The 26,771-nt window shown below is 33.5% G+C and overlaps 5 protein-coding genes across 6 annotated transcripts in view; all 5 read left to right on the top strand.

Moving 5' to 3' along the window:
* LOC107432545 (uncharacterized) overlaps positions 1-26,771 on the top strand; it is a 75,086-nt gene that overhangs the window by 30,877 nt on the left and 17,438 nt on the right. The gene's annotated exons all lie outside the window — the stretch shown is intronic.
* LOC107432728 (aspartic proteinase) lies at positions 1,951-7,349 on the top strand. Of its 2 annotated transcripts, none has more exons than XM_016043912.4 (14): positions 1,951-2,108; positions 3,294-3,673; positions 3,783-3,843; positions 4,100-4,194; positions 4,276-4,388; positions 4,523-4,691; positions 4,832-4,871; positions 4,957-5,021; positions 5,413-5,526; positions 5,644-5,708; positions 6,042-6,198; positions 6,276-6,395; positions 6,737-6,825; positions 7,075-7,349. In XM_016043912.4, the coding sequence occupies exons 1-14, from the start codon at positions 1,976-1,978 to the stop codon at positions 7,157-7,159; spliced, it is 1,686 nt and encodes a 561-aa protein (XP_015899398.3). In that variant the 5' UTR covers positions 1,951-1,975; the 3' UTR covers positions 7,160-7,349. The 2 variants fall into 2 exon arrangements, with proteins under 2 accessions (XP_015899398.3, XP_015899405.3); XM_016043919.4 differs by lacking the exon at positions 1,951-2,108 and adding an exon at positions 2,193-2,240.
* Positions 10,548-12,083, top strand: LOC107432528 (mitogen-activated protein kinase kinase kinase 18). The gene has a single exon (XM_016043682.4). The coding sequence runs from the start codon at positions 10,656-10,658 to the stop codon at positions 12,081-12,083; it is 1,428 nt and encodes a 475-aa protein (XP_015899168.3). The 5' UTR covers positions 10,548-10,655.
* LOC107409320 (mitogen-activated protein kinase kinase kinase 18-like) lies at positions 12,375-14,794 on the top strand. The gene has a single exon (XM_016016755.4). It carries the CDS (start codon positions 13,283-13,285, stop codon positions 14,756-14,758), a length of 1,476 nt encoding a protein of 491 aa, XP_015872241.3. The 5' UTR covers positions 12,375-13,282; the 3' UTR covers positions 14,759-14,794.
* Positions 18,789-25,707, top strand: LOC107432630 (imidazole glycerol phosphate synthase hisHF, chloroplastic). The gene is made up of 19 exons (XM_016043817.4): positions 18,789-19,016; positions 19,129-19,211; positions 19,796-19,890; positions 20,178-20,281; positions 20,472-20,641; positions 20,726-20,840; positions 21,210-21,265; positions 21,355-21,393; positions 21,580-21,678; positions 22,130-22,192; positions 22,281-22,343; positions 22,494-22,576; positions 22,727-22,835; positions 22,933-22,986; positions 23,628-23,715; positions 24,104-24,141; positions 24,589-24,694; positions 25,090-25,256; positions 25,377-25,707. The coding sequence occupies exons 1-19, from the start codon at positions 18,854-18,856 to the stop codon at positions 25,434-25,436; spliced, it is 1,755 nt and encodes a 584-aa protein (XP_015899303.2). The 5' UTR covers positions 18,789-18,853; the 3' UTR covers positions 25,437-25,707.

Here is a 26,771-nt window from a genome sequence, read left to right as displayed (position 1 = left end):
CATGGTGGAGTCTTTAGAAATTCTATGGCTGCTTGGATTATGGGTTTCGCTGTCAAACTTGGAAAGGCTAATTGTAACGTTGTTGAGCTTGGGGGTCTTTTTCATGGTCTATCTTTGTGTCTCAAGAATATTGTTATTGAGACGGATTCTACTGTGGCAATTGATTGGATGAAGAATGGAGTTCTGTTATAGTTCAATTGCTCGGCACAGGAATTTACTTTGGATTTTGTATTTGACTTACATCATTTCTTTTGCGAATGTTACAAAGTGATCGATGCTTTGGGCGAATTTTGGTCTAAAGATAGATATGAGTTGGGAGTAATTATGCTTCCAACCCATCCTACTTCAATTAATGCTTTAGTTGCTGAAGATGCTTGTGGTGTGAGCTCTCTTAGATTCGTTAGTTTGTTTTTTGTTTGAGGCTCTCTTAGATTCCTCAATTAGTTTCCAATTAATCAATTTAAAATAAAAAAAATCTAATTGAGATGTGATAATTTTAAGCATTATTTCAAAGCCATTTAATCACTTTTTTATGATATCTCTCCTTATAAGTTGAGATTTAGATACTTGGATGACTTAACATTTATGTTGGGAGAGGTTGAAAAAAAAGAGTTAGCTAACAAGGCAATAATCAATGAAGCAAACTGGTCATTACCGCTACTACAACAATTATGACCACTACTACTACTACTAGCATTAATTTTGAATATATAATCAAATTCAAATTAGATTTTTCATTTTAAAATGAATATAGTTTGGGCTCCTAAGAATATGCCACAGAGCCTTTCTATTTTTTTTTTCCCCTTTTTTGTAATGCTTGGGGCTTTCTATTTGATTTTATTAAAGGTCTAATGAATTGGAATTTCCTTAAACTTGTATATATTAAGATTATTATTTCATTTACTGTTAACTAATGTAGCAGTAGTACCATTAATTGGATCTTTCTAATTTCTTCTCATTTCATGCACAAGAAAAACATTAAAAAAAAAAGTGCAATACCGGTGCGCATGCAATACAATTCATACGGTCATGAACATGTCTTCAAAGTTTGAAAGGGCAAAACAATACATATTTGTAAGAGAGACAGACATGTTTGCACGCACGCTTGGTGTGATTGTATAGAACATCGAGTCATCACCTATCAATTTTTTTTTTTTTTAACTTTATTCCGATGATGGCTGCTCATCAATCATTTATCAATTAATAAAATTTATGACAATTACTAGTTTTTCTTCTTTTTATGTACATATATAAAACAAATATATATTATTTATTTCAAAATAAATTTATTATATATAAGCGCTAATTGTACACGTTAAATATATGTATTTTAGAGAATAAATATATATATTTTTTTTTTGCCAAAACAATTAATATCATTAGGGGACGATACATGCTCTATTTGCCCCATTGGACATTAGTCATTAAATTATCCATTTATGAATAGATGCTAAAATTATTTTATTAGTTGCTCGACGGAATCAATGGTTTTAAAGCAAAAACTAAATAGCAATATCATCACGGATTTTTAATTGTATTTTAGTTCAATAAAATAAATAAATAAATAAATAACTAAGTGTTGTTAATAGGAAAAAAAAAGTTTTTGATTAATCTAAATTTATATATTTGATAATTTTTTTAAAATTTTATAATTAAACGATAATAATTAATAAGTCCATTAAAAAATACAAAAAAGATAATAATCATTGATACATTCAACTTTTTAAACCTAATTTCTTTAACAATTTCTGTTATAAAATTTTACCAAATAACAATCACCTATAAAAGTTTGGTTTCCAGAGAAACAAAAATAACTATTAAAGTCGTGGTGATCGGGAGCTATACGCCGTTGATCTTAATGACCTCTAGAAGGTTGAATACAGAGGATTTGAAATCCTTGTCGCTTAAGTCTTAAGAAAAGAATGATCCAATTTTGCGCATGCGATAGCTACGTGTCAACACGTGTACGTCGTGGATGAAAACCAGTCCGCTTTTTACAAAAGCGAGACCGCAGAGACCCCACTCGGTCCGTGTTGAAATATCGGGGTGTCGAACTGTTCCTGTAAACTTTTTCCCCGTTTCACGTAAGCCAAGCCTGCCTAGCCACTGTGAGTGAATTCCAATTTTTTTTTTTTTTTTTTTTCAATTTCTGCTGCTTATTTTTTATTTTTTATGCTTTTGGTTATTTGAAACCCTAGATTACTTTCAGAGCGAAACCTTCTTTGGTTGTTGATTGATAGGTATGAGAAATTGTGCGTTTATGCTTTTTTATTTTTTATTTTTTAATTTTATTTGTTTGGTTGCTGAGAAAACTTTGGGAAAGTAAAGTTGTCGGGGTGATCGATCAATGTTGTTGTGATTTTTTCTCTGTTCGGAGAGATTGAAGCGTATCATTTAATCGTGCGATACTTTAGTATTTTTTTTGTGGCTTTTTTTTTTTGGCTTTAATTGTTATGAGTTCCGATTTTCTCGTGGTATTAAGCTTTTAATTAATGGAGGTTTAACAAGCAATTGTTCAGAGTTAATAGTCTACGGTTTAGGAATGTATTGGTTACTTAATAACAGGTTTTTATTAGGATTTTTCCGAGTGTTATAGGAAAATTTTCGATTTTTCTTGGGTTATGGTTATTGTTTGGTGATATTGCTTCATTCGTATTGAGATTTTCATTTACTTGTGAGAATTGTGTGTGCGCGCCCGCGTAATAGTTGATATAATCATCACAATGCTTTGTTGATCGGCACCTTAGCTCGCATTTGACTGAGGCTAACGTGGGTTTGGAAATATTCTACTTCTTTGTTGATAAGTAGAATTTTGGAGTTGTCTTGTTTGGTAATTTTTGGTTAAATCTGTTTCTGTTAATAATTTATATATGTGGTTTCTTACCCTTTGACCCCAATGGTTTTGATTTAGTGGGGTAAGGAGAGTTGTTTTCTAGCTTTTTTGTCTTAAACTAAGAATGACTTAATTCAGCTTTACAGTTGAGAACATGGGAACTAAACTCAACTCAGTCACAGTGTTTCTGTATATAATCATCACAATGCTTTGTTGGCCCGCGCCTTAGCTTGCACTTGACAGAGGCGAACGTGGGCTTGGAAATATTCTACTTCTCTGTTGATGAACTAGAATTTTGTTGTTGTCTTGTTTGGAAATAGTTGGTTCAATCTGTTTCTGTTAATAGTATATATACGTGGTTTCTTTCCCTTTGACCCCAATGGTTTTGATGTAGTGGGGTGAGATGAGTTGTTCTGGCATTTTTGTCTTAAACTAAGAATGACTTAATTCTGCTTTACAGTTAAGAACATGGGAACTAAACTCAAGTCAGTCACAGTGTTTCTGTTCCTGTGCTTCCTTTTGTTTCCTTTGGTGTTTTCTGCCTCCACTGATGGGTTGGTTAGAATTGGACTGAAAAAAAGGAAGTTCGATCTGAATGACCGAATTGCTGCCAAGATTGAATCGAAGGAAGGAGAGGCTCTTAAAGCAGCTACTAGGAAATATCGTCTCCGTGGGAATGCTGGAGATCCACAGGACATAGATATTGTAGCACTCAAGAATTACATGGATGCTCAGTATTTTGGTGAGATTGGTATTGGAACTCCATCTCAAAAGTTTACTGTAATTTTCGACACCGGTAGCTCTAATTTGTGGGTGCCTTCTGCTAAGTGTCATTTTTCAGTGAGTTTCTTTGCTTTTAAGTTGATTGAATCTTTTTCTATGGTTCTTTTACTTGAACTATATCATACTGTTAGATAGAGATATAATACAATGTTGAAATTTAATGCAGATAGCTTGCTACTTCCATTCCAAATATAAGTCCAGGAGTTCAAGCACTTACAAGAAGAATGGTTTGTTCTTCTAACTAATAAATCCATTTAATGTTTCCAGATTTTTTTTTTCTAAAATTTTCCTGCATAACTTTTCTATGTGCTCACTTTTTATTTTATACTTTTATGTTTCTGAAAAACATTTCAAGGTATATCTTCATTAAAGATTATATTTTTATTGTCCTTTTACTATGTTGATGTCTTTATTTGTGCATGCTTGCATTAGAGGATCTTCACTATTAGATGACATGATATTCTGATTTCACCCATCATGCAGGTAAATCTGCAGCTATCCACTATGGAACTGGCGCTATTTCTGGGTTCTTTAGTGAAGATCATGTAAAAGTTGGTGATCTTGTGGTCAAAGATCAGGTAATTTGAGGCTCCTAGTTATTCCTTTGGGATACACCATGCATGCTTAAATATTAAAGGATGTGTCTTTGCCATGTTCAGGAATTTATCGAGGCAACTAGAGAACCCAGCATTACATTTGTGGTAGCCAAGTTTGATGGCATACTTGGACTTGGATTTCAAGAGATTTCGGTTGGAAATGCAGTACCTGTGTGGTATATCCTTTGCTATTTTATTTTTATATTAAAATCCCAGTATTATAATTGTGTTTATTACTATTTCTTGGAAGAGTTGATTGCATGTAAATTTAAGAACCATGTACGATATTTCTAAGATTGCAAGTCATCAGGTACAACATGGTCAATCAAGGTCTTGTTAAGGAGCCTGTTTTCTCGTTCTGGTTTAACCGCAATGCTGATGAAGAAGAAGGGGGTGAAATTGTTTTTGGTGGAGTAGATCCCAATCATTTTAAGGGTCAGCACACATATGTTCCTGTTACTCGGAAAGGGTATTGGCAGGTTGGTGCTAAAAAATTTCAATGTGCCTTTATCGTGTTAATGTTAAGTAACCCGCTAATTACTTTTTCCTTAATGTGCCTTTATTGTGTTGATGTTAAGTAACCCGCTAATTACTTTTTTCTTACTTTCTAATTTGGCAGTTTGATATGGGTGATGTTGATATTGATGGTAAAACAACTGGTAAGCAGATTAATTGTTATCTCTGCCTTATAATTTAGCAGACATGAAATTCTGTTTCATGGTAATGTAAGCATTTATGTTTCAGGATTTTGTGCCAGTGGCTGTTCAGCAATAGCTGATTCTGGGACTTCTTTGTTGGCTGGCCCAACGGTGTGTATCTCTGTGTCTGCACATGTTTGTTTAATTATTGGAGTCGACAATTTATTTTGTTGCTTGAACTATTTCTTTCTGAATTTTTTTCCATTTCTTCATTTTTGCTTTTGCACCATTATATAATTCATTCATTTCTTTGTTCAAAAGCAATATTTTGGTTTCATTTGCAAATAACTCTATGAAGTAGAGGAAATTTGTTTATTGCTTTCACTGGTTTATGGATTCTATACTCAGTTGATTTAGTTTCTTTGAAGGATATAGTTTTAGGAATGAATTATCTTGCCTTTGATGGCTTAATTAGCGTCTATCCTATGCTTGAGCAACATAAACAGTGCATGTCCATCATTGCATGTCTCTTTATTTGATTAACTTTGTTTTTCATTTTCAGGCTATTGTTACCGAACTGAATCATGCAATTGGAGCTTCAGGAGTTATAAGTCAAGAATGCAAGGCTGTAGTTGCACAATATGGAGAAACCATAATTGAGATGCTTTTGGCAAAGGTATGCTTTAACTTTATGACATGCAATTCTTTGTGTAAGTAATTGGTATCTGGAATTAGTTATGAGATTCATAAACCTGAACTTCAACTGTTTAAATCATCATTATTTTTATTACAGGATGAGCCAAAGAAAATCTGTTCCAAAATTGGTTTGTGCACTTTTGATGGAACTCGTGGTGTAAGGTTAGACTTGTTTTTCTTTCTTTCTTTCTTCTTCTGCCCCACCGTTCTCTTCCCCACCCCACCCCACCCCCCCCCCCCCCCCCCCCCCTCTCTCTCTCTCTCTCTCGCTTCTTTTTTTGTTTTTTTAATCTTTTATGAGATTTGGTGCCTTGTTAATTGACATGAATGGTGTATATTTTGTTGGACAATGTACTATTTGCATGGATAGTGCCATTCATTCTCTTTTTAAACTAATATTTGCTCTCTTGTTATTTTCTCTTTTACTTTTCTTTGTTATTCCCATTGCATTGCATACTCTAATATATTTTCCATCCAAATGGGCTTCTTGGTCAGTATGGGCATTGAGAGTGTTGTGGATGAGAACTCTCACAAGGCATCTGGTGGTTGGCATGATGCAATGTGCTCTACTTGTGAGATGACTGTTGTATGGATGCAGAACCAGCTTACTCAGAATCAAACACAGGATAAAATACTTAACTATGTGAACGAGGTGAAGTATCCCTTTTGTCACATTTTTCTGTTAGTCAAAGCTGTTTTTGTATGCTTATACTTGTCTTGTATTTGCAGCTATGTGGTCGACTGCCTAGTCCGATGGGGGAGTCAGCAGTGGATTGTGGTAGTATCTCTACTATGCCTACTGTCTCCTTTACAATTGGTGGAAGGAAATTTGATCTCGCTCCTGAGCAGGTATGCTAAATGTATCAGGCTTTCAATTTTGCTTTAATTGTTCTGAATATTCTAGTCCTTGTGATTACAATTGCTCTGCATACATTATTCCTCCAGCCATTATAAGATGCAAGTTTGTTCTTATTTCTTTTATTCCTGTGGCATCTCATTTGTGATGAAATTTCAGTAAAAATCTCTTTTTAAGTTTCTCCATGTGAGTAATCAAGCTAAACAATTTGAATAGTAATTTTAACAGATGTAATGGTTCCAGTTCTTAGCCTTTGTATCAAATTTTTATTTTTATTTTTTTTCCATATGCATGAGGTTTTATGTTTTTTATGTTCCTCTTTTTCTAATGGCAGTACATCCTCAAAGTGGGTGAGGGAGATGCAGCTCAGTGCATTAGCGGATTCACAGCTTTAGATGTACCACCTCCTCGCGGACCTCTCTGGTATTGTCCATCTTTCCAACTAGTTAACCTTTATGCTTGTTATTTTTATTATGGACTTTATTATAATTGAATCTGCTGGTCCTATTGTTCTTGAAAGTGGAATCTATGTTAGTTTATTAAGCTTGTTGGCGAGTTCTGTTTTCGGATCAGGGATTTACTTTTGCCCAAATCATTCAAATCTTTTCATGATGAGTTATAAAAATGATAATTGGTTTCGTAGCTGAATTTCTAATATGTGTGATTAAACAGGATCTTGGGTGATGTTTTCATGGGTCATTTCCATACCGTGTTTGACTATGGCAACCTGAGAGTTGGATTTGCAGAAGCTGCATAAATATATCGTTTTTAGTGTCCTTCAGAGCGTTACTCTGTTTATCTTTTCGGCTTGGAGGTTTGAAATCTGGTAGTAGAAGTAACAGGACGTGAATGATAATTATATGTAAATATTTCAACATCTGGGGTTGTATCTGAAGTGCATTTAGCACTGCTTTCAACGAAGGAAAGCTCAATGGAGCTTTGCTATATTTCTGTGCGAACATGGTCAAACCCGTCAATAAAACTTAAAAAATAAAAAAATAAAATCATATAAGTAATGAAGGGCAAAGCACAGCCTAATTTATCGTCCTTTGTTGACGGTCAAGTAGATGACAAAAAACAGGTGGATAAGCGGCAATTAAACTTTTTTCTACTTTCAGATAGTGCTGTTGGTATTCTTCTATAAAAAATTCGGCTACGCGTTAGAACATGTGTGCTTACATGAAAGCATAATATGGTCATTTTCAAAATTCGTAGTAACATTATTATTAACGAAAACTCAATTGTTTGTCTCTTTAACTCAAAGTGTTTGTCTCTATCTCCCCTTTGGCTATGTTTATGGTTTCTAGTTTTTTCTTAAAAGAATCTAGGACATCTTTGATATACAAAATAATCATGTGTAATAAAACAGAAATAATTATTTATAAATATAAACAAAATAGAAAAGGGAATGGTCATTCTTTTGTATGTTTATTATACCGGTTGGATTAGGATGGGGTTTAGGTTTTTTTTTTTTTTTTAATATATATTTTTAAAATTTGGTAAAAATTAATTAAAAAATTAATTATATATTTATTTATCTATTTTTGGTCTATGATATTCATCTAAATCCAAATTTAACAAAATATATAAGGATTTTTTTAATATTATCAATATTAAAATACAAAAATAGTAATTATGAGATTACAAAAAGGAATAGGTATTTTTTAAAATTAAAAGTTTATCAGTTCTTGTGAAATAGTTATTTACAAATTTAAAAATGTGTCCAATGCACATAACCATAGTGGTTTCTGATAATTGGTTTTTGCTGTTAAAATGATAGTTGCTGATTACAAGCTTAAAGGAAAACATGAACAAATAGAAATTAAATTGAAAACGTTCTAGCTGTTTATAAAACAACGCTTATTCAGATCAATGATTATCTTTCTCTTATTATAATCTCTCAAGCCAAAAAAGAAAATAGAAAACAAAAATATAATAAAGTAATTAAATGAGCTTTATCCTGAGGTTTTTTTCCACACATCTTTTTTTTTTTTTTTTTTTGGTTTTGGAGCTATGGTGGCTGGGGAGATTTGTGCTTAATTGTGATTACTTTATTTAAAGATGGTCAATTTAAACATGGCTTTTACTTTCTTTTTATTCTTTTTCTTTTTTCTTTATTTTGGCTAAGAACTATCTTTCTTTTTCTTTGTTAAATACTTTTAAAGACATGCATCTTACTGTAATCATGGACAGTTATCATGAGAAAATTGCAAGTCAAATCTAGATACTGAGGGTTGACCCAAAAAAAAAAAAAAAAAAAAAAAGTACTACGTGTTGTGTTGATATTTATTTGAAGCAAAATTGATTCATTCGTGGTTGTAAATAAGACCTCTAGAGACTTTAATTGTAAAGCAGGGCAAAAATGCCTACCATTCCGGATTTAAAAAAAAAAAAAAAAAAAAAAAAAAAAAAAAAAAAAAAAAAAAAAAAAAAACGAAAAAAGGTTTGAGCATTGATTGGAAAAAAATTAGATTAAGAATAGGGAAAGTGATTAATAATGGGGAATTCATGTAGCCAACTGTGTCCCAATTTAATTTTATCTTCTTTAAGTAATCTAGTGTTAAAACACCCAGCATTTTGCCTTAGTGTATTACTTTGAATGAAATAGAAAGTGAATGTCCAAGCTAAACCTTTTTACCTTTTTAGGCCTTAATGAAGTAGCTAGTGTGAAAAGGGTTTGGGTTTTAATGCTAACTTAGAGCATATTTATATTCCTTACTTTGAGCTTGGATTCAAATTGAAAAGTTGAAGTCCATCTCTAAATATTCAGGTGTGAGGTTGGTTGGTTGGTTGGTCCCTCTTTCCTGTCAAAAACAGACCAATAAAGGAAAAGTGAAAGGGTTGGGAGGTGAGAAGCTAAGTGGGGAAGGGTGTGTTTGGTGTTGTGGAGGTGATGATAGCTAGCTGTAAAGCAAACACAGTTTAAATGCTTATAAGCGTCTGTTTCAACCACGGTTTATAAGCATTTGTGCACCGACACAATGAATCAAAACCCCATGAAGCTTTTGATTTCCCAAGTGAGGGAATTTAGTCATGGTGTTGGATTGAAGCAAACCCAACTTTCGAATTCGCATTTCTTTATTTAATGAACATTGAATTTAATAATTAAAAAAAATGGACCCCAAAAACGCAAAACGAAGGATTTTGGCAGTGATTTGTGGATTTCACTAATTATCCCAAAAAAAAAAGAAAAACAAGAATGGATGAACCTCAACATCAAGTCCGCCGTCCATCATGAAACCCAAAAAGGGTGAAAGCAATGTCTTTTGGGCATGGAATACAGTTGTAGAGTCACTCGGTCTCACACCCTTTATTTTTGGTCCTTGATTTCTCTCCTATGCCTTGCATGGAAAGGCAAACAATCCCTGCAGTTTCTTAACCTTTCCACATACTACGCGTCTTTTCTCTACTCAAACAATTATACCAAAACTTTTCACAAAATAAATAAATAAATAATAAACAATTGTACCAAAATTTTTTTATTATATTATCCTTAAGTTTCACTCCCAATTTCTTTAGAGCTTCCCAAAAGATAAATTGTTCTTCAAGAAACTAACAAAAAATAACAGAAAAATGATAAAGGGAAAAGACTTATCTTATCGAATATTATAAAGAAACAAACTTTTGCTTTGAAATTCGAAATGGGTGTAAACGCATTTAGATTTGAACAAAGTCATAACAATTTAAAAAGAAGAAAAAAAAAAAGGAAATTCCTAGACAACCGCGTTGGATATACGTATCAAAGAAAAAACAGTAACCATTGGCGCCGCAAAATTGCTTTGTAAATGAAGAAATTTAGCAAATGAATGAATCATTCACTCTCTTTCTCTCTTTTTATTTTTATTTTTTTTTAAGTTTTTGTTCTCTTTTCAACAACGCATTCATAGTACGAAAAATCACGTGTGTGCATGTGGACGGCTTTATTCCACTCCTAAGTTAGTACTGTTGTTGCTGCTCTTGGGCGGCCAGAGCTGTCAACCTCTCTCCTTGTGCCACTTGTCTCTTCCATATTCATCCAACCATCATTTGATTGTTCAAGATTACCCCCAAAAAATCATCATTCACTAACATTAAATCTAAAGAACCGTATCATTTTTATACAATCTACATATCTATTTATATACATGTATATATATATATATATGTACAATATCTCCAAGAGTCTCATATATAAAATATTACATAGACGAAGACTTTTACACCAACACAAACGCTCTTCCTTCTTGCTCTGTTTTTTGGCTCTGTTTTTCATCATGGAGTGGAGCAGAGGACCCATCATCGGCCGAGGCTCCACCGCCACCGTCTCACTCGCCACCGCCCTCCGGTCCAGTGAACTCTTCTGTGTCAAGTCCGCAGAGCTCTCTTCTTCAGCTTTCTTGCAAAGAGAACAGAGTTTTCTCTCCAAATTGAGCTGTCCTCGGATTGTTAAGTACTTGGGTTTTGCTGTTAGTAACGAAAACAATGTGCCTTTGTACAATCTTTGCATGGAGTACGTGCCCGGTGGCACGATTTCCGATGCAATTCGAAGACATGGAGGGAAGCTGGAGGAGTCAGTGATCAGGTCCTACACGTATCAGATTCTACAAGGTTTGGATCATCTCCATGTTAATGGGTTGGCGCATTGTGATATCAAGAGCCAGAACATTCTGATCGGAGAAGACGGAGCAAAGATTGCCGATTTGGGTTGTGCTAAATTGGTTGGAGTTGATGGGAGTGAAGTCTCTGCCACGTCAGAGTTTTCCGGCACACCGGTTTTCATGGCGCCGGAGGTCGCACGTGGAGAGGAGCAGGGATTTGCAGCTGATATATGGGCTCTGGGTTGTACGGTCATTGAAATGGCTACTGGCAGATGCCCTTGGGTGGAGGCAGGTGACCCGGTATCTGCTCTTTATCGGATCGGGTATTCCGGCGATGTGCCGGAGCTTCCGAGGTGGTTTTCGGATAAGGGTAAGGATTTTCTGAGCAAGTGCTTGATGAGGAATGCAAAAGAGAGGTCGACAGCTAAAGAACTTCTTAGACATCCATTTGTTGAATCTATGGGGTGTCATTCAGATCAAGTAAAGGAGTTCACAATGATTAGTCCGAGTAGTGTCTTGGATCAAGAATTGTGGGATTCATTGGAAGAATTGGAGTCATCTCCTCATGAACCAAACATTGAAGGCTGTTCAATTCTGAGTTCTCCAATGGAAAGGTTCAGAATGTTGATTGGAGGTACTTTTAGTTTTTCTTCACCTCCGAATGTACCTAATTGGAGTGTGGATGAAACTTGGTTCACAGTCAGATGCAATATTGACACTGAGATCTTTGAAGATGAGTCGATTTCGGACTCAAGTTCATCATCCATGGATTCGACCATTCATGAAGGAGAGCGTGAAAGTTTAATGTTTAATGATGGATTGTCATCTGATTATTCTTTTGAAATAGTTAGTACTATTGGCAATGAGAGAGATTTTTTGATACCATGTAACAATATGGAAATTACTTTTGTATTAGAAAATGTCAAAATTGAAACATACTGCAAAAGATTTTGTTTTATTCAATCCATATGTTATTCTATATGCGTTAATCCCCACTTTATTTTATTTATTTTTTTTCACCTTCTCATACCGCGCTTCTTTCTTTATTTATTCCCTCACATGCTTTTCACCAGCTTCAATCTTGCAACAAGCATAGGTAATTAATTGGAAAAGATTAAATTTTCTAATCTGAATCAATAAGGAAAAAGACTTTTTCCCTAAACTAAATAAAAAATTATTGTGCGGGTCAATCCCTCCACCGCGTAGGTATATGTGTGAATGGCAGAAACCTTTGAAGTGGAATTGGTGGGTCAAATTTGTGTTTCTACAACTACTTCCTCTAGCATTTCCCTTCTTATCCATGTCAATTTTAGACAAAGTCATTAGGACGAACTAATCCTTATAAGTTTTTCTTATGTTTTCATTTTTAATTTCTTCCTACCAGATCAAGAATTTTCTCAAAATCCAACCAAAAAAACCCAGCGCGTGGACCTCTTGATGATATCCATTTTCCACAACCCTTTAATGGTCTTCTTTTGGGATCTCAGTTTGGTATTTCAGAACATGCTGTCATTTTTATATATTCCATATTCACCATAACCAACCACAGGAAGTGGATCTACTTTATCTTCCCAACTCTCAACGTGGCTTAGTGAATAGTGAACCATAAAATCTGGAAGTGCATGTATTTTCACACCCCTTTGACATTTTTCTTTTTTTTTTTTTTTTTTCCCTCCATGGGTTTTGAATATATAATAACAAAACTAGCTGTCTCTACTTTTTGTTTGGTAGGTTGTATTGCATCTTATCTTGAGAACTCCAATCACTTGATGATTCCTCCAAGGTTGACCATATAAAATGTTCCCCACCACCATTTTTTTTCTTTTACCTTGATTCCTCTGGTCTGTGGTCTATGCATCTGGGTAAAAGCAAATGACAAAAACGTGTGGTGTTATAAACAGTTTTTAAAATATCCCAAGAGAAAATTTCTTGCTCTATATATTTTCATTCTTATAAGCAACTTTGGATTTATCCCTTTTATAGTTTTGCTCAAATAAAGAAGTTAGCCAAATGAAAACAGACGTTGACTTCAATTAAAAAACTGAATTTTGATTTGAAAGGTCAACTCCTCCAATGTGAACAGAGAAGACTTTATGAGACTAGTGGTGGGTCAACACAGCAACCCTGTTTTCTCATTCACATCTATCATCGGCAGTTGAACTAAGACTAGAGACAACGACAACAAACTCCGTCCAAATCGTATGTGTATATAAGGTTGGTGTTCTGTGTTTTTAGACAGTGAAATATCAAAAAAAGAACTGCCTTTGGCATAGCCCTTTATTCTTCCATTTTATCTTCCTCCAATGGAGTGGACCAGAGGTTCCATGATTGGCCGTGGCTCTACTGCTACAGTCTCAGTCGCCATGGATGTCCCATCTGGCGAGCTCTTTGCTGTAAAATCCACTGAGCTTTCTCATTCCAAGCTCTTGCAAAAAGAACAAAATTTGCTTTCCAAACTGAGTTCTCCATTTATAGTCAAGTACAGGGGATTTGATATCAGAAATGAATGTAACCAGCCTATTTACAATCTTTTCATGGAGTACATACCACAAGGGACTCTCTACGATGATATTCAGAGGCATGGAGGTCGCTTGGAAGAGTCTTTGATTAGAACTTACACGCGGCAGATTCTTCAAGGTTTGGAATACCTTCATGGAAATGGGTTGATCCATTGTGATATAAAGAGCCACAACATCTTGATGGGGAAAAAGAATGTCAAGATTGCTGATCTGGGTTGTGCTAGATTGGTGGAAAGAGTTCCCGGAAATGGAGATTTTGGCACGGTGACGTTTTGCGGTACACCGGTGTTCATGGCGCCGGAGGTTTTGCGTGGGGAAGAACAGGGATTTGAAGCTGACTTATGGGCTCTTGGATGCACAATCATTGAGATGGCCACGGGTAAAGGTCCATGGTTGGATGTAGATAACCTTGTATCGGCTCTTCATAGGATCGGATTTTCCGATGATGTGCCGGAGTTTCCGAGCTGGTTGTCTAAGAAAGCTAAGGACTTTCTGGGCATGTGCTTGAGCAGGGAACCAAAACAGAGGATGACAGCTAGAGAGCTTCTTGAGCATCCATTTCTCGAAGAGAAAGATTCTCAATCAGATCAAGTGGTGAATGAGTTCTTTATGAATTCTCCAAACAGTGTGTTGGAAAGCCTTTGGGATTCATTTGAAGTCAATGGGAGTCCACAGAATCCAAACCATAAAGGTTCTTCTTCGGATTCGAATTCGAATTCTGCAGCTGCAAGAATAGAGGAGTTGATTAATGGAGCTACCATGGATCCCTCAGTTTCAAATGAAGCCAATTGGACTTGGAGTGAAGATTGGATCGAAGTTAGAAGCAACAATGATGAGGCAAACAATGAGTTTTCTGATAAGATGGAAGTGGTATTGCCTACTAATGAACCACCATTAGCATGTTCATTGCCTGATTGTTCAAGTATCAATATTGAAGAAGAGCTTGGTAGATTAGGGTTTGATGAAGATTTCTTGTTTAAATTCTCATTTGGACATGTCAAAATTGTTAGAACTGAAAGAGGATTTGTGATTACATTTGAGATTACAGAAAACACTATTGTATTTAGAAACAAAAATTTTATGACGCAGGAAATGAAAATTTTTCTTTTCTTCAATATGTTTTTTGGCCTTTTATTTGAAGCCTATAAATTACTTTTTGTATTTTCGTTTATATTTGTTTTCTTGCCGAACCATGTCGATTTTTTGTCTCCAATTAGATCTTTTTCCTGCTGCGTTAATATTCTGGGCCAACGAAGGTGACCAACAATGGTGATTTATTTTTAATTTTTATTCTTTTTTGTGCTCTGATATAAAGGACTGGTGTATCTTTTGTAATTTTTAGTATGATGACTTCATTGTGAAAAGAAAGAAAAAATTATAAAAAATTATAATGGCTTCGAGCAAAGTCAACCTATGGATAATTTGGTCTCTCCTGGCAAGTTGGGTTTAGTCTCTGAACTTCGAAGACTAAACTTTTTCTTAGTCAACCAATTACACTATGTCAATTATATATTTTCTCTTTCATTTTTTTTTTTTTTTTTTTTTTTTTGGGGTCTTCCTTAAGAAATCTTCATTTCTTCCAAAACCCAATTGGGCAACTTGTCCAAAACTCCAATTCAGAATGCCTAATGAGTAGGAAAGCGGCTGTCAAATCCCAAGTGGTTTTGGTGTGGAATTTGGTTTGGCACCATCCTTGGCTTCCAAAATTCACACTCCATTTAGAACTTGTGGATTCGTGTCAATCACTATGATGCACTCTATGATATTTACCAAGTGCTCAAAAATCATACTTTTGCTCACTCTTATTGAACAAGAACTAGTTAATTTTAGCAAAATCATTTATTATTTTTTCCCGTCTCTTTCTCTACCTGTTATAAATCATTTCATTTGCTATTCATGACCTGTGTTTTTCGTAAAATGTTTTATGGCTCAAAGGACAAAAGTCTACGGTACATTTCATTACTGTAGTGCTACCAGCCAAAAGAAAATAATTTCTTGCAACTAATTTTAACCTTTGAGAAACCCATAAATATTTTGGACCACCATGACAATAAGTTTGATTTTTCTTTTTTTTTTTTTAATTGTCATCTGGATGAGGTTTCATTCTGTTCAATGAAACTAATATATGTATGCTTGGAAATATTTTTGAATCTTTGCATTTAAAAGTCCCTCAACTTGTTATGCAATCCCAAATGATCATCTAGTGGAATTTTTCAGTCCTTTTTTTCTTGTCTTTTGCCAGTAGAGCAAAGGCGGCATGAAAGAAAGACCAGACGGAGTTAGTAGGAAATGTTATTTTAATACAAGGAGCTATGAATCTAATCAAAGCCCACTTGTCTACAAGACTTCCCATCAGAAATAGAAGAGACATTTGGCCATTGGGAAGGCAAATTGGATGATTTATTCATTCATTTAATCAATTATTAATTATTTTTTTTTATGGTCAACCCAAAAGGCAGTTGGGAGGGGTTAAGGATGTTTTGTGCTTTCGGAAGGTCAATGTAAGACCAAGCATTGGCCTTCTATTGACCTTCTATATAAAAGGCCTAGTATTGAGGCCCAATGCAATTGGGCTATGGACTATCTTAAAGTAAAGCTTGTTTCCTGTTTGCTGAACTGAAAAACTGCTATTAGGTCTTTAAATTTTTAATTGGGAGACTTCACAATGTAACTAGCTAGTAATGTTAGAAATATCATAAGCTATAATCAAGCATATTTACATCTTAAAAGTAAAAGAGCAATTTGTTCAATTCAGGCTGCGTAAACATATATTAGAGTTGAGGGTGAGAGATTTATTAATTTTAATCATATTTACTGTATTAAACACATACTGTAGTTGCCTAATCTATATGCTGTCTGATTTCCTTCTGTTCCCAAGTGCCATTCATATCTCCTGGATTTGATTCCTTTGCTTCTTCCAGGCTTTTTCTGGGTAAATGGAGCTCTCTGATGTCCTAGTTAATTTAGTCTGTGTATAATCATTACGAGGAATATTGAAAGCCCTGTGTGGAAAATAAAAATAAAAATAAAAAATAAAAATAAAAATCAAAGTTGGATATATATATTTTTTAATCTTTATTTTTTACTTTCAAGCTCTCAATATTAATTAGAAAACAACATAAATTTACAAGTCTTGAAAAATAAATGATTAGCATGTCAGACAGGTTCATTTATAGACACATCTATATAATTTGATTGTATGCAACTTAAGGCTATATATTATATTTGCTAAAAACCTCTTTTAAAAACAAAATCATGAACCTTGTTTTAGGTCATTTAGAACATCCACCGCCTTGTCAACGCTCTCAACTCTTCAACCTCAATAAATTATTTTAAAAAAAGAAAAACATAGGGCCTCAGCCCAATATTAAATAAATCAATACACGTAGCTATATCCTAGATTTAAACTCCAAAGTAAAATTAAAATATTAAAAACACAACTTATGACAAAGAAAAAGCCAGAAGCAATAACCTATTTGAGAAGCCTCCAAAAGACATAGCTCCATAACAACACCTCATCGGTTGGATTAAAACCAGAATCATTGAAACGTTTCTGAATATTCAGGACAACAAGTAAGTTGAAGAGAAAGAGCAGAAACAATGTCCCTCCTATAATGTTCACTATTAATGGCCACCTTCCCTGATCCAATTGGTCTAATCCCAATATCACTAAATTTCTCAAAGGGGTTTTGAACAGAAGGTTCAGAATGAATCCCATTTCAAACCATATAACATTGACCAGTAATTGAATCATGTCCATGGTTTTTTGGTCAAATGAAATGGAATTACTGGGGATGATGATGTTAATGGATGTTTAGAATGATTAAAGGTATAAATTAATGCAAAAGGTTTTAGTGTCCTTTCGTTGTGTTTATTATTATTATTATTTTCTTTAAGTTTATAGAGCTTTTTTCTTTTTTGGTGGTGAATAAGGTTAAAGAGCTTTTCCAAAACTTACATAGTAGAAAAGGAATTATACTTTAACCTTAGCTGGCATAGAATACTTATTTTTTTGTTCTTTGTTTTTGTTTATATATGGGAATAAACGTGACCCAGAATTTGAAATATGGTGTTGGATAACCTGCAAGGTCAGTTTCTTGTACTTTTTGATCTATCAAAAAAGCTCTTGTACTTGATTTCTTATAGGATTCATCTTTTTTACACAAATGAGAAGGAACTTTAACCTTAAGTCTTACAATGGAAATTATTGACATCGTTTATTATTTTCTATCACAACTCAATCATCTTAGTTGAAATTTTTTCCTACTTCTAAATTTTCACTCGCATCGTTAGTGCATTGCAATAATCAGTTTGTCTATGGTGCGGACGGTCTTTATGCGGACCACAGCATTGGTGATGATTTTTTATAGTATTGGTGACGATTTTCTAAAAAATAGTCGTTAATACTATGAAAAACCGTCACTAATACTGTAATCCTCATACGGACCGTCCTCACCATAGAATTTCCGTTGCAATAATAGTCTAGTAAATGACAAATTTTTGTAATATGTTTTATCCAAATTTTGTATAAAATAGTAAGTGCCATATTTTATATTGATAGTATGGAAATTTGAATTCGTAGTCATTGAAAGTTTGAATCCCACACTTTCAATATCAAATCTGTCATTTATTTATTCATTTGTATAAAACATTTTACAAAATTTGCTTTTCTTAAAATAAATAAATATTATCAAACATTGTTTTAAGTTTTGCTAAACTTTTTTTTACCTTCGTGTGTTACGTGGTAAAGGTATTACAATTTGAAATTATGTTTCCAAAATTTATCAGCATAAAAACTGTACTCTTGAAAAATAATAGAATTACTTTAAAATGATAAAAAAAAAAAGAAGAAGAAGAAGAAATTAGACGATGTATTATAAAAATTTTAAAATAAATAAAATTATTCAGAAAAGGATTTTGTTTTTTTTTGGTGAATATTCAGAATAGGATTTTGGTTATATAGAATGTTGGCTCGATTTTTGACTAACAAAATGGAGACTAATGTTAATTATATCTTTAATCTTTTATTTTCATAGAAATTCCCTATAACTATTTTTGAATAAACTATAGACCAAAAATTATTTGAATAAAAAAATAAGTTTTCATGTATAATTTTCTGTAAAAATGAACAAAAATTAAACTAAAAAAATGAGAATGAAAACCCAAACAAAATAATAATAATATTAATAATAAGAAAAGAAAAAGTTACTAATTATATTTTAAAAGAAAAAAAAATTGTAATTTTACACGGAAAAAACAAAAATAGTGAGTGTCGATTATATTAGGATACATGTTGAAAAAGACCCAAGAATTACAGCGAACGCTAATAGCGGCTCTGCGTTGAAAACACCTGCAATGGAGGTGCCGCCGGCTACTTCGTTATCGTCAGAAACCCTAGCATTTCGATCTTCCTCTGTTTCTTCTCTGCAACTTTTTCGCCCTAATCTTTACAAAAACCACTTCAAATTCAAATCTTTCAGAAACTTGTCGGTTCGTGGCTCTTCTGCTGAACGTTCCGGTACTCCCATTTCTCTGCGTCGTTGTCGTCGTCTTCGTCTTCGTACTCGTGTGTTTTTTGTAATCTAACTTTGAACATTTTCTGATTACTTCATTGTTCTTTGATTTTTCAGTTGTGACTCTGCTTGACTATGGTGCTGGCAATGTACGTAGTGTGAGGAATGCTATTCGTCACCTCGGCTTCGATATCAAAGATGTAATCTTTTAGATTCTTATTTTTATGTTTTAGCTGCATGTGTTCCTTTTTACTCTCTCTCTCTCTCTCTCTCTCTCTTTTTTTTTTTTTTTTTTTTTTTTTTTTTTTTTTTTTTGGTGTTTGCAACTTCGTGGAATTGCTTAAAGGGGACGCTAAGCTGCTTTTTTTTTTTTTTTTTTTTTTTTTTTTTTAAGTCTTAGCTATGATATTAATTTGTTTAATTTTTTGAAACTATTTACACTGACTAGATAATTGACACTTCATTTATCGAAAAAAAGGAAAAAGGAAAAAAAGACCCTGACATTTTAGCTATTTGTTGAATTAATTGAAATGTTAAATTGAATTTTAGCAAATATTGTTCTTTTTGTTGGAAATGGATCTGGTCGCACAAGCTGTGAAATTTATTTCTTTAGTTTCTGTTGTTTTAATATGAAGTTTGTTTATATGCAAGTGCTGGTCCTACAAGTTTGTTTTAATATGAAGTTTCTTCTTCTTCTTCTTCTTTTTCCCCCTTTTTTTTGGGAATAACAAAAGAGTACTTATATTGGTTCTATTAATGATTTAATTTATGTTGAAAAATATAGGTACAAACTCCACAAGACATACTCAATGCCGATCGCCTAATCTTTCCTGGTGTGGGGGCTTTTGCTGCAGCCATGGATGTGCTGAACAAAAAGGGGTAATTTTTTTTTTTTTTTTTTTTTTTTTTAATGTTTCTTAATAGGATCAGTAGCTCGTTTAGTGTGTTCAAATGGGTGAGCAATATAGGTGTCAATTTCATTGGTTCTGCTTGAGAAATTTAAAATTAATCTTAATTTAAGAATACTGGTGAATCAGACAGATTATAGATTCATATGGTTTTAGTAGTTTAGTTGCATTACCATTATAGGTTTTTAATTATTATTATTATTTATTTGTAATCTTTAGCTTTTAATATTTTGTTTACCTTTTATTAATGCTTTGCAGAATGGCTGAGGCACTCTGTACTTACATTGAGAATGATCGGCCATTTCTAGGCATTTGCCTTGGCCTTCAGCTACTTTTTGAGTCCAGTGAGGAGAATGGACCAGGTCGGTGCTCAAGTCAAAGCTTTATATCGGTTCTTTTTTCATCATTATTGCTTATCTTCTATGAAATCAAGTCACGGATTAATCAGCTTTAGTGTTATTTTATCAGTTCTCTTTGTTACAGCTGTAACTAATGTTACTTTTATCGTATCAACATATTCAATTTAAATTGACGACTGCAAATGTATCTCAGTAAATGGTCTTGGCTTGATACCGGGTATGGTTCAGCGTTTTGATTCATCAAATGGTTTCAGAGTTCCCCATATTGGTTGGAATGCTTTACAGATCAGAGAAGACTCTGAAATTTTGGAGGATGTTGGAAACCACCATGTCTATTTTGTACACTCTTATAGAGCAATTCCTGTACGTATCTTTCCTAGTATGTTGATAAATACCTTGACTTTCATGTACACAGGTTGACATAAATTCTTTTTACATGTCTTTCAGTCAGATAAAAACAAAGATTGGATTTCATCTACCAGCAACTATGGTGACAAGTTTATAGCATCTGTCAAAAGGGGCAATGTGCATGCAGTTCAATTCCACCCTGAAAAGAGTGGAGGCAAGATGTACTTTTTATGAGTTGTTTCATTTATTGTTACAAACTGTAAAGATCTTAGTGAAGCCCTGTAGCAATAATGAGAACTGATCTCCTATCTCTTGCGTTTACCTTGTAATTTGATCTGACATTTTAACAGTTAAGCCTCTATGATATACAACGTAGAGAAAGAACTTAAATGCAAAACAATGAAGGGAAAAAGAAAGATTAGAAAAGATAATATGTTTGCTATATAGCACTTTTAACAGATTGTTTATATATATATATATATATATATATACATATATCCAATACTTAACCAATTTAGAAGGCAAATGGGAATAAATCATTGACCTGTTTTTTGACATCTAGTACCTTTAATGACTGTTTCAGATGTGGGTCTTTCTATACTAAGAAGATTTTTGAATCCAAAGTCACAAATTACCAAGGTATCCCTGTTCCTCTGACATATGTGCTTCTTATATCTTGACTTCTCTGATTAACCATCTAACAATCTGGGATGTTCATGTGAAGACAGAAGCCTGTTGAAGGAAAGGCTTCAAAACTTGCAAAAAGGGTAATTTTCAGAAATTTTTATTTTATTATTATTATTTATTTATTTATTTATTTTGTAGCTCGTTTACTGAGGACTATATTTGTTTTCCCACCCCTCATTTAAGAGAAGCTTATTGCAGCGCTGATGTTATGTTCATTACTATGCTAACCATGAAGGCTGTCACTGAATTTTATCTGTTTTGTTTAGGTAATTGCTTGTCTAGACGTAAGGACAAATGACAAGGGAGATCTTGTTGTAACCAAAGGAGACCAGTATGATGTAAGAGAGAATACAAAAGAGAATGAGGTATTGTTATAATTATGGACTATCATGTTATATGATTTATGTGGTTTTTAGTGTCCCATGTTAGTATGACTAATCCTTAATTTATCGGAGAACTGGTAAGATCACTAGAAGCTTCCTTTTTTCTCCCTCCTAGTTTATGTGATATACCCCATAAAGATTCTCATCTTATTCATCACCATGAGTTGTTTCTCTTGGCTGAGTTTTTCCTTTAAAGACACATGTTAATCCTTAATAACAACAAGTAGCATCTCTTTATCTTGATTGGTGTCTTCAATTGAGAAAGGAAATGTAGCAGTGGTTTGATTTTTATTTATTGTGTACCCCCTCCACCAAGTAAATTTCGCTTTTCTTACCTGTTCGAGTCTTGAATGGCCCTGAACAGATAAATTATTTTCACTTTGGCTTGAAAGTTGCTTGCATATTGTACTGATACTATTATTAACTTTTTTAGGTAAGAAACCTGGGAAAGCCTGTGGAGCTTGCTGGACAGTACTACATAGATGGTGCTGATGAGGTATGCTTTCTTGAGTTTAAGCATATTTTAATATTTTACATATCTTTGTGGATCCTCGGCAGCTAATTGAAGTCAATGTAAATTGCAGATTAGTTTTCTAAATATTACTGGTTTCCGTGACTTTCCTCTTGGCGACTTGCCAATGTTGCAGGTTAGTGATACAGCAACTTGTAATTGTCTGAAAAATATAATTTTAAAAAATGTTTGGAAAACCTTTCAATTTTTAAAAACAATTATTATCTTTCATTTGTTTTTTCTTTTCTTATAAAAATAATAATCTTCTTCATGCTTTATGATATAGGTACTGAGATACACATCAGAAAATGTTTTTGTACCCTTAACAGTTGGAGGAGGAATTAGAGATTTTACAGATGCAAATGGCAGGTATACTTGTTGGTCTTATTTCTTGGGGATCATGTTTTCTTTTGGAAAACCTATTCTAGCTTCTATCTTCTGATCAATTTCTATGTGATCAAGACCATTATCATTTCAGTGCTATGAGTGTATATTATGTGAAGGGCGTTCTTCCTACAGGTACTATTCTAGCTTGGAAGTTGCTTCAGAATATTTCAGATCTGGAGCTGATAAGATTTCCATAGGAAGTGATGCAGTTTATGCTGCAGAAGATTATTTAAGAACTGGAGTATGCAATTATTTCCATAATTTATCTCCGATTGAGATCTGTCTGCATGTGAGCTTAAGTCTTTATATAATGCTTCCAATGGTTTATGTCTTTTTAGGTAAAAATTGGGAAGAGCAGTCTAGAGCAGATATCTAGAGTTTATGGAAATCAGGTAGCATTGTTTTTAGAACTTTTAATAATAAACTCTGCTTGCATCAAGGAACAAAAAGATATTCTAAATATAAGAATATAACATCTTATTATGCCTAGATTTACCATAAATCCCATAAAAGAAAATGATTTACAGTTTGTTCATTTTTGTGTTTGTGAAATATACTGATCATATCACATGACATAGATGTTGATCCAAAAAAAATCACAACACCTGGATGCCTTCGTCTCCGTGGTGAACTTTACTGTTAACCTTTTATCAGTTTCCTCTTAGCTTTTGTCTGAGCTCTGATCTCTGTGATCTTTTATTCCTTTTGTTCCTTGAAAATTCATTGATAGGAAATGTGTCTTGATCAATCAACCAGTTAAAAAATTTGTGGTGATTAATATCAAATTAACAAGCTTGCTATTTATTTAATTATGCATTTGCTGAATTAGGATATGCATCTTGATTAATCAATCCAGTGGCACTGTTTGTGCCAGCTGGTGGCAGTAAAAGTTGATCTCACGAGGGTGACAATTCTAATTTTCATTGTGGCTGAACGAAAATGCTTTTGTGGCTATGAGAGAATGTAGTTCTTATTAATGGAAACCATGGTTTAGTTCATCCATAAGTGGGTTGATTAATGTATTATATTGCAGGCAGTTGTTGTAAGTATTGATCCTCGTAGAGTGTATCTCAAAGATCCTGATGACGTAGAGTTCAAGGCCGTAAGGGTAACAAACCCAGGTAAATGGCTGTTTTTCATAGTTTCTTTTTCTTTCCTATGTTTTAAATTTCTTGTTTTAGCATGCATTTAAAGGCCCATTTGTACTCATTTCAGTTTGAGGTTTTTTTTTTTTTTTTTTTTTTTTTTTTTTTTTTTTTTTCATACTGGTGTATCAATATAGATCACTAAATTATAGATTCCTCTTCTAGTATGATTAAGCTTTTGTGAAACATTTAGAACCACCAATAAAGTGTACCATATGCATTCAAACAATCAAGATACTGATGAGACACAAATGCAAAGGAAGAGATTGGAAGAGGGATCTAAATTCTTATATACGTTTTTAGAGATGTTACTCGTTAAGTTTGCTAATTTAGTTGAAAATGATGTTTTTAATGTTGATTCCAGGTCCAAATGGAGAAGAATTTGCATGGTATCAGTGTACAGTAAGTATTCATTGCTTTTTTCTCCCGTATAATTTTGCAATGTGAGGGAGTGAAGGTCCTAAAGAACTAAGAATAGGTCAACATGAAATATCAGCTTTAAAGATTTAAAAATGCTTTAAGAATTATTGATTTATTCTCATACTTCAAGTCTAGAGTTTCATTTTCCTAAGAAAAATGGAAAACGCTTAAATAGTATCCTGCCATCGTTTTCCCCTGTGACATGGTTTTCTCATTTTTCAAATTTTACTAAATCATGTACAAACCAACATCTGTCGCTTATGGTCAGATAATTGGCAAGATAATGAGGGGAGTTTCTTGTCTATCATGGAAGGTCCATACTGTTTGACATAATAATTTTAAAAGCTAGATATAACTGGTTTAATTGTTTCTAATTTTAAAAACTTCTCTCTTAAAATGTCTTCAGACTTTATCTTTCTGTTCTTGAAGGTTAATGGTGGCCGAGAAGGTCGACCAATTGGAGCATATGAACTGGCAAAAGCAGTTGAGGAGCTTGGAGCTGGAGAAATACTGCTAAACTGTATTGATTGTGATGGTAAGAATTGACAATCAAGTTATGATTGGAAGTATTCATTTTGGAATCTTGAGGAGATGAATAAAGATATTTGGAACTGATGCCATGAATACGGATCTTTCTAACAGAAAAGATAGGATGTTGTTTCTTCCCTTCAGTTTGTAGGACTGTTTTTGTTGAAAGTATGCCTTTCGATTCTTGCATACTTCAAGCTTGTCCACATTTGTCAACATGTATTCCACTTGGAAGACTAGTAATTAAATTTGACTTCATTACCAGAAATTGGTGGTGGAGAATCCTTAAGATACATTTATCTTTTGATTGTGTTCAGTAGTCATTTTCCTTGCATTCTTAAGTTATTTTGCTGTCTTAGTTTGTCCATATAGTTATTATCATCTCATTGTTACCCTTATCAGGTCAAGGGAAAGGATTTGACACAGATTTAATAAAGTTGATCTCAGATGCTGTGAGCATTCCAGTCATAGCGAGTAGTGGTGCCGGTGCTGTTGAACACTTCTCAGAGGTGTTCAGGAAAACGAATGCATCTGCTGCTCTTGCTGCTGGCATTTTCCATCGCAAGGAGGTAGTACAGTAATTTTGTTTTTATTTTTCTTAATCTCATCCACATTCCAATGAACTGTAAAGGAACTCCTACCATATCATTGTATCCAAATACTGAATGATGTTGTATTGTTGGTTGCAGGTACCTATCCAGTCTGTAAAGGAGCATTTGTTCAAGGAAGGCATAGAAGTAAGAATGTAATAAAAAATCATTGCTGCTAAAGTTTTCAAGATGTAACAACAGAGAAACTGCGTTTCTTGCTCTTTAGGTCATAATACAATATTTAGTCAGAGCATGCATTGCATATTATGTATTATGACACGTTTCACCATATGAACTGGTGTAGCACTTCTTTTTTTTTTTTTTTTTTTTTTTGGGGGGGACAAAATTTGAATTCGTGTAGAAATGGTTCGAAATTTTCCGACTTTTTGTATTTGACGTTGTGATTGAAAGAATTGCTTAAATGGGATTATTTAAAATGTCATTTTTCACATCCGTACGATAAAAAAAAAAATGAAATATTGCGAAGAGGCAAAGAAAAAAGTCATTAAAATGGACGAGAAAACAAAGGTAAAACATGACACGGTTTTCTTGCTTACCGCTGTGTTTGGAATTTGAATTGTGGGTGTTTGATTTCAAAGAGTTGAATGTGCTGGCATCATGGATGATGCATTGCTTGGACTTGAACTTTCCCTGCCATTACTTTTTTTTTTGTTTTTTGGTTTTTTGTTTTTTTAGTGGAATCCCTGCCAATACTTAACTTATTTCAGCATCAGTCAGTATTCTGTTTTTTTTAGAGTTGCTTCAAAACAAATTTAAAGGCAGCAACTTTTGACCAATTTTTGATGTACGAATCAATGAAATAGTATTCCTTTTTTTCTTTTTCCTTTTTTGTGGGTCCCATTAAAACAGGACCAGACTAATGAGTGTACATTAGCTCGTGTCAGCTCTTTTTGTCTTCACCCAATGATATGGATCCAAAGCATTATTTGTCCTAGCCTTCAGTATTCTTAACAATAAAAATAAAAATTTGGGCGCTAATTTTACTAGGATCATGGTCCCAAACCACAATTTTATTTATTTATTTATTTTTAATTCTAGAATGGTATTTAATTGTTTTAGTGAAGGGATTTGATTAAACGACCATTTCTAGTGAATAATTACCCAAAAGACACGCCTAACCAGGCCAAAATATGAATAAATCAAAGTTCAATCTCTGCCAACTAGGGGTAAAGAAAAGCATTTTTATTTTATTTGTAATCCACATCCACATTTTACCTTATTACTACCAGTCTAACTAGGCATCTCTTGCGTTTCATAGAATTATAGTACAAGTCATTATACACATTATAAATATACATGAGTACTATATATTAATATATATTATGCATGTAAGTTTTAGTTCATTTTTTATTCTGTCCAAAATACAAGTAATTTTATGAGCACATGGATCAGGCAAAACTCGAAATTTTGAAAATTGTGGTTTGACTGCTTGAATTTGAGTTATGGTTTTCATTAGAAATGAAATTTTTTATG

The sequence above is a fragment of the Ziziphus jujuba genome, chromosome 1, assembly GCF_031755915.1.
Source record: "Ziziphus jujuba cultivar Dongzao chromosome 1, ASM3175591v1".
Taxonomy (NCBI): domain Eukaryota; kingdom Viridiplantae; phylum Streptophyta; class Magnoliopsida; order Rosales; family Rhamnaceae; genus Ziziphus; species Ziziphus jujuba.
Note: the sequence above shows the minus strand (reverse complement) of the source record. Positions and strands in the feature narration are given on the sequence as shown.

Coding starts and splice junctions, on each gene's coding strand:
- LOC107409320 (XM_016016755.4), top strand. CDS start 13,283: ATGGAGTGGACCAGAGGTTCCATGATTGGCCGTGGCTCTACTGCTACA.
- LOC107432528 (XM_016043682.4), top strand. CDS start 10,656: ATGGAGTGGAGCAGAGGACCCATCATCGGCCGAGGCTCCACCGCCACC.
- LOC107432630 (XM_016043817.4), top strand. CDS start 18,854: ATGGAGGTGCCGCCGGCTACTTCGTTATCGTCAGAAACCCTAGCATTT. Junction 19,212..19,795: donor TCGGCTTCGATATCAAAGAT/GTAATCTTTTAG, acceptor TGAAAAATATAG/GTACAAACTCCACAAGACAT. Junction 20,642..20,725: donor ACTCTTATAGAGCAATTCCT/GTACGTATCTTT, acceptor CATGTCTTTCAG/TCAGATAAAAACAAAGATTG.
- LOC107432728 (XM_016043912.4), top strand. CDS start 1,976: ATGAAAACCAGTCCGCTTTTTACAAAAGCGAGACCGCAGAGACCCCAC. Junction 2,109..3,293: donor GCCAAGCCTGCCTAGCCACT/GTGAGTGAATTC, acceptor TCTGCTTTACAG/TTAAGAACATGGGAACTAAA. Junction 5,709..6,041: donor GATGGAACTCGTGGTGTAAG/GTTAGACTTGTT, acceptor CTTCTTGGTCAG/TATGGGCATTGAGAGTGTTG.